This window comes from Ceratina calcarata, unplaced genomic scaffold, assembly GCF_001652005.2.
Source record: "Ceratina calcarata isolate Rehan_Ccalc_2016 unplaced genomic scaffold, ASM165200v1 scaffold348, whole genome shotgun sequence".
Taxonomy (NCBI): domain Eukaryota; kingdom Metazoa; phylum Arthropoda; class Insecta; order Hymenoptera; family Apidae; genus Ceratina; species Ceratina calcarata.
The window spans coordinates 3,550-8,229 of record NW_017157710.1 but is presented as its reverse complement, the minus strand read 5'-3'; the positions used below and the strand labels follow the sequence as shown (position 1 = coordinate 8,229).

Below are 4,680 nucleotides of genomic sequence, written 5' to 3'. Positions count from 1 at the left end.
ACCAGGGTTGCCGTATGGAGCGATTATAATCGCGCCTCCTCTGCTCCCGGAGACCCCCACTACCGTATTTTGTCCACGCTCACGCTACTCTTGGACATGCGCCTGATGCGCCTACCGGCTTCCCTCGTGGCGTAAGAGTAGCGTAACCGCGGACAAAATACGGTAGTGGGGGTCTCCGGGAGCAGAGGAGGCGCGATTATAATCGCTCCATACGGCAACCCTGATCCCAGCCCTGCTACAAGTCCATATAAGCAGTACTTCGATCGGACTGTCGGACTGATCGGCCTGATGGTGCGGTGTTGACATATCACATGTTTCGGTTTGTACTAGAGACGACCGTGATACAGTTCAAGAAAAAAAGAACACGATCGAAGAAATGCATCAACGCTCGGGTCGTCCGCTCATCTCTATCACAAAGTTTTCAATTGGAAAATAGCTACTAATGCGCGTGTTGAGTTGCTTGAAAAATAAAATGACACCTAGGCGATTCTTACTGTCGCTGGATATTAACGCTCGCTATCGATATTCTTTTGCTCCGGTTTTGATCTTCCGCTTAACATACAGGCCCATTCTTAATAAAAATCAATTGTTATTCGAACTATCTACTCCGTACATAGTAACATACATAACTGGAAGCCCTAGACTACTAGGTTTTACATGGACGATGTTTCATTTTTGCTTCTCTCTTCTTTTTAATTTTGTTGTTGTAGTGAGTTAAACAATGGTTGCAGTAGCTTGACAATCGCGTACAGGCTACCTGTTGGTGGCAGTTGTCGTCGTCGATGAAGAGAGCACGAACACGATGACAGTCGTGAGAATTGTTATCGTGAAGGTAGTCCAGGTCGATTTCAATTCAGTAGAGCTGTTTCCGACTGTGACAAAAAATAATTCGAGTTACAAGTTTGGGATTTTCAATGTTTTCTAAGGGGTTAGCGTAGTCACGTGTCTTTTCTAACATTTGTCGATCAAATTTTAATGTTTTTTGCTCTGTTTTCTCGATAACCAAGCAAACATAGTGCACAATGTGAATTTACGGGAATACACTTTTCATCTTTATATGAAAATACTTTTCGGTCGTCAGGTACTTCTTCAGAAAGAGGAAAGTCAAATCTGGTGCGGTCTGATCACTATTTCAATCAAAATAATGTTTTGACTTTGAAATGTTTTGAATATGAAATCGCTTATAAATAGAGGCATGGTAACTACGATTTTTCGTTCATATTAGAACGCTCATAGTACTACACATCAGCATATTTTAATTAAATAATGAATAATGGCCACTTGGACGTTTAGAATTAATTCGAGTTTCGTCTCGGTAGCGTTTTATAACATCTCCAACGGTACTTTTGGCCATTTTTAAGGAACACGCTATTTCACGGATCGATTTTTTCTCTTCGTAATGACATGTTACTAATTATCGTTTTTCATAACTTGTATAATTTCTTGTGCGTCCCATTTTGAACAAAAACGAAATAAGACTAACGCGCATTTCAAATCCAAGCTCAGACAACATGACGAGTTGTATATAAACACGTATGGGAGGAATTAAATCCCACGATTCGCAAAACATCAATCACATCAATAGAAGAATTAGAAATTCGTCTGCAAGAAGAATAGAAAAAATCAGCATTGATTATTTACAGACTTATTTCTGCTATGCCAAAACGTTTATATCATGATGTCAAACATAAGGGATACCCAATTAAATATTAAACTTTCTACATATAATGAACCAGTATTATAGTTTCGTGTGTACAATTATTACAATGTCCGAAACCTTTTGTGACATTAAAATTCGTTGTTCTTCAGTGTATTTTTGAATATTTAAGCAACAATAAACAATACATTTTTAATTTTTTTTTCTGCTATTATCTATACAGTATAATGTAACATAATGTAATATACTTTTGCCATTTCTTATATATTCATTGAAAATAAAGAGCTTAGAACTTATAATTGTATCAGTGTCCGAATCTTTTTGTGACCAACTATAGGTCGTTGCTAATTCATTATTTCGAACATCCAGGTTAATTGATTAATTTGTCCTAAATTATTTGCTTTGAAACTCCTTTCGACGGCAAGTCGTATTACATAATTCTGATTCGGCCTGTTAAATTTTGGGAAGACACTTGTTATTTCACAATTAAAGTTCTCGATACATGCATATATATGTTTTAGCTACTTGCAAAGTGCTATTATCTAAAGTTCTGTATTGTCTTTCGTGGATCTCTTTTTTTATATTTATTTTGCCTATTGTTTTCTATATCGTCTCGTCGAATTTCATTATCGTTCTATTTTTTATTTCTCTTTTCGTTTCACGGTATCTTCCAGTCACTCGAATGTTTTTAGATAGTTCTCGCTATCCTTTATTCTATTGTACAGCGTAAAAAGTGTTGAATCTGTTCTGTCTCTTCAGTCTTCGGTTCGGTCCGGTTCCCCTCTGGAATGCCGTTGGGGAACCGTCCTTTCCGTCCGTCGTTATCAGCCGATTGTTCGTCTTACAGGGTGATGATAGTCCAGGATTTGGATCAGGGTTGTCAACAAGGTGAGTATTCAAGGAGTAGGTGTATCAGTTCGATTTTCCCATTCGTTTCGGTTGAAAGCAATTTAGGGACGCAGGGGTAAGACATTCATGGTTACTGTTACGTTTATAGATAAGTGACCAAAAATTTTTATTTATTAAGAGGATTTATAGTCAAGTACAAATTAAACATGTTAACAGTCGGTAACGTGTCACAACGGGGGCTCAATGTCCTCCCTTCTAAGCTCGTTACATCGTTTAGCGTTTTTTCGAATTTTTCGCGTTCATGTACGCACTTCTCCTGATAGCGAGGCTATTCCCATATTGCTCTTTCAGCCATCGAAAATCTCTTATCCAGGGCCACATTTTTGCTTCTAGTACCACCGGATCATAGAGCCATAGTCTCTTTCCATCCTTGGTTGCAAAATTTACCAACTTCGAGAGCATGATGTTGTAGCTACGCCTGTCAGCGCACCGAAAGATGAATCCTCCTCTCCTTAGGCTCATTCTCTCGAATATCGGTCGTTCCGACCATTCGTCGCAGTATTCCCATTTTATCCAATTCATAATGAATCGAGCAAAGTTAGACGCCTGTTCCGGATTCCAACGGACATCTGGATAATCCTCGTGTACTAGTGCGACTTGAAATCGTTGGCCATTTCCGTTTCTTACTATCGTCTTAGCCATCTGCAATCTTATTTTTTCGTAGATCTAAAAATAAATTAAAACCTGATAATTCATCATATCTCATGTCGTACTACCTGAACTTACTATGTTTCGCTTTCCTCTCTTTCTCTCTTTCTCTCTCTTTTAGCTTTTGATCACAATTGTTTTAACTACAGCTCCTCTATTTGTACGTTACTTACTTTTTGTCTCATTAACAGTTTTCGTTCGTTTCGGTCCATCTAGTCTGTCAAGCGGTCACGTTTTTCTTAGAGGTTAGAGTCTTGACGTTACTCGTCTTATGCACAGCAACTTCTCAGTGAGTTTAACAAGTGTAAGACGTGAAGCACGGTCGTATATACAGGTCGGGAAACTCCGATGGTGGGGGTACAGCTCTTATTTGCCGCAGTTGTAATTATAAAAGTCGTCACGCGCTGCAATCAAGTTGTGTAGGCCGCGCATGCGCAGTGCTTATTCTTAATATCGTGTTAAGAATTTGCTATCCCTGTCTGTCCCATATTTCCAGTCCTTGTCTCGTACAGGGAACAGGGACTTAAGCAAATGCTTAAGACGATCTTAATTGTAGTAAATAGAGTAGGCGAGACATGGGCGCGCGTGTAAGCGGAAACATCGTATCGATAGAAAGAGAGAAAAAACAAACTTGGTTAAAGTATCGAATAAGAACACTGTACAATAAACTAACTATTCTTAAGGGCCAATAATCATACAAATATTTTTATATATGGTCATGTTTACACATGAATTAATATATAATTTAATGTTTAAAATGTTAATATTTGCTATTGTGCAATGAAGTACAAATATTTTATACTCTAATGCTTTTAACAAGGATAGATAGTGCCACAAATTTTTTCTCTCTTTCTAGAGGAGCGATAGGTTTTGGCCTGGCTCTCCCCTTTATATTATCTCTATGGTACAGCTAGTAACAATGAAATTGAGCCAGCTATGTGCATATGTTAGTTTCCTCTAGGGGACAAAATTCAAAACGAGTAATAAGTCTACGTCTTATTTTTTCAATACTCGATCAGGCATCTATACTGTTAGATTTTAACATAACGTTGACACGTTAAAGTAAAAAGAATTGAAATGTACGTGGTGGTGATGAGCGTAGGTTAAAATTGTTTTTATTTTGACGTGTCAAAATTATGTTAAAAGTCAACAGTATCGATACTAGATCTAGCATTGAAAAAATAAGACATAGACTTATTACTCGCTTTGAATTTTGTCCCATAGGGGAAACTAACACATGCAGATAGCTGGTTTAATTCTTTGACTATATATACATGGACCATTGACTAGTCTATATATATATACATGTACTGTACTGCCACTGGCAGACTGCCAGTGGCATAGGCATGCAATGCTGACGTGCCGTCGCCAACGTCAGGTAGCCAAGCGCCGCCTTCGGGACCATCACGTGACCAAACAGCGGCAATTCCAAAACACTAAATTGAAATGGTGTACAGTATACATGC

General features: G+C 38.3%; 1 protein-coding gene across 1 annotated transcript; it reads right to left on the bottom strand.

The window, feature by feature from the left end:
• Window positions 1–156: 156 nt before the first annotated feature.
• Window positions 157–3,935, bottom strand: LOC108625144 (uncharacterized). Its single transcript, XM_018024912.2, has 2 exons — window positions 3,388–3,935; window positions 157–3,232 (listed from the first exon to the last, which is right to left on the bottom strand). The coding sequence occupies exons 1-2, from the start codon at window positions 3,424–3,426 to the stop codon at window positions 2,780–2,782; spliced, it is 492 nt and encodes a 163-aa protein (XP_017880401.1). The 5' UTR covers window positions 3,427–3,935; the 3' UTR covers window positions 157–2,779.
• Between the last annotated feature and the right edge of the window lie 745 nt (window positions 3,936–4,680).

Coding starts and splice junctions, on each gene's coding strand:
- LOC108625144 (XM_018024912.2), bottom strand. CDS start 3,426: ATGGACCGAAACGAACGAAAACTGTTAATGAGACAAAAA. Junction 3,233..3,387: donor AACTGTTAATGAGACAAAAA/GTAAGTAACGTA, acceptor ATTTATTTTTAG/ATCTACGAAAAAATAAGATT.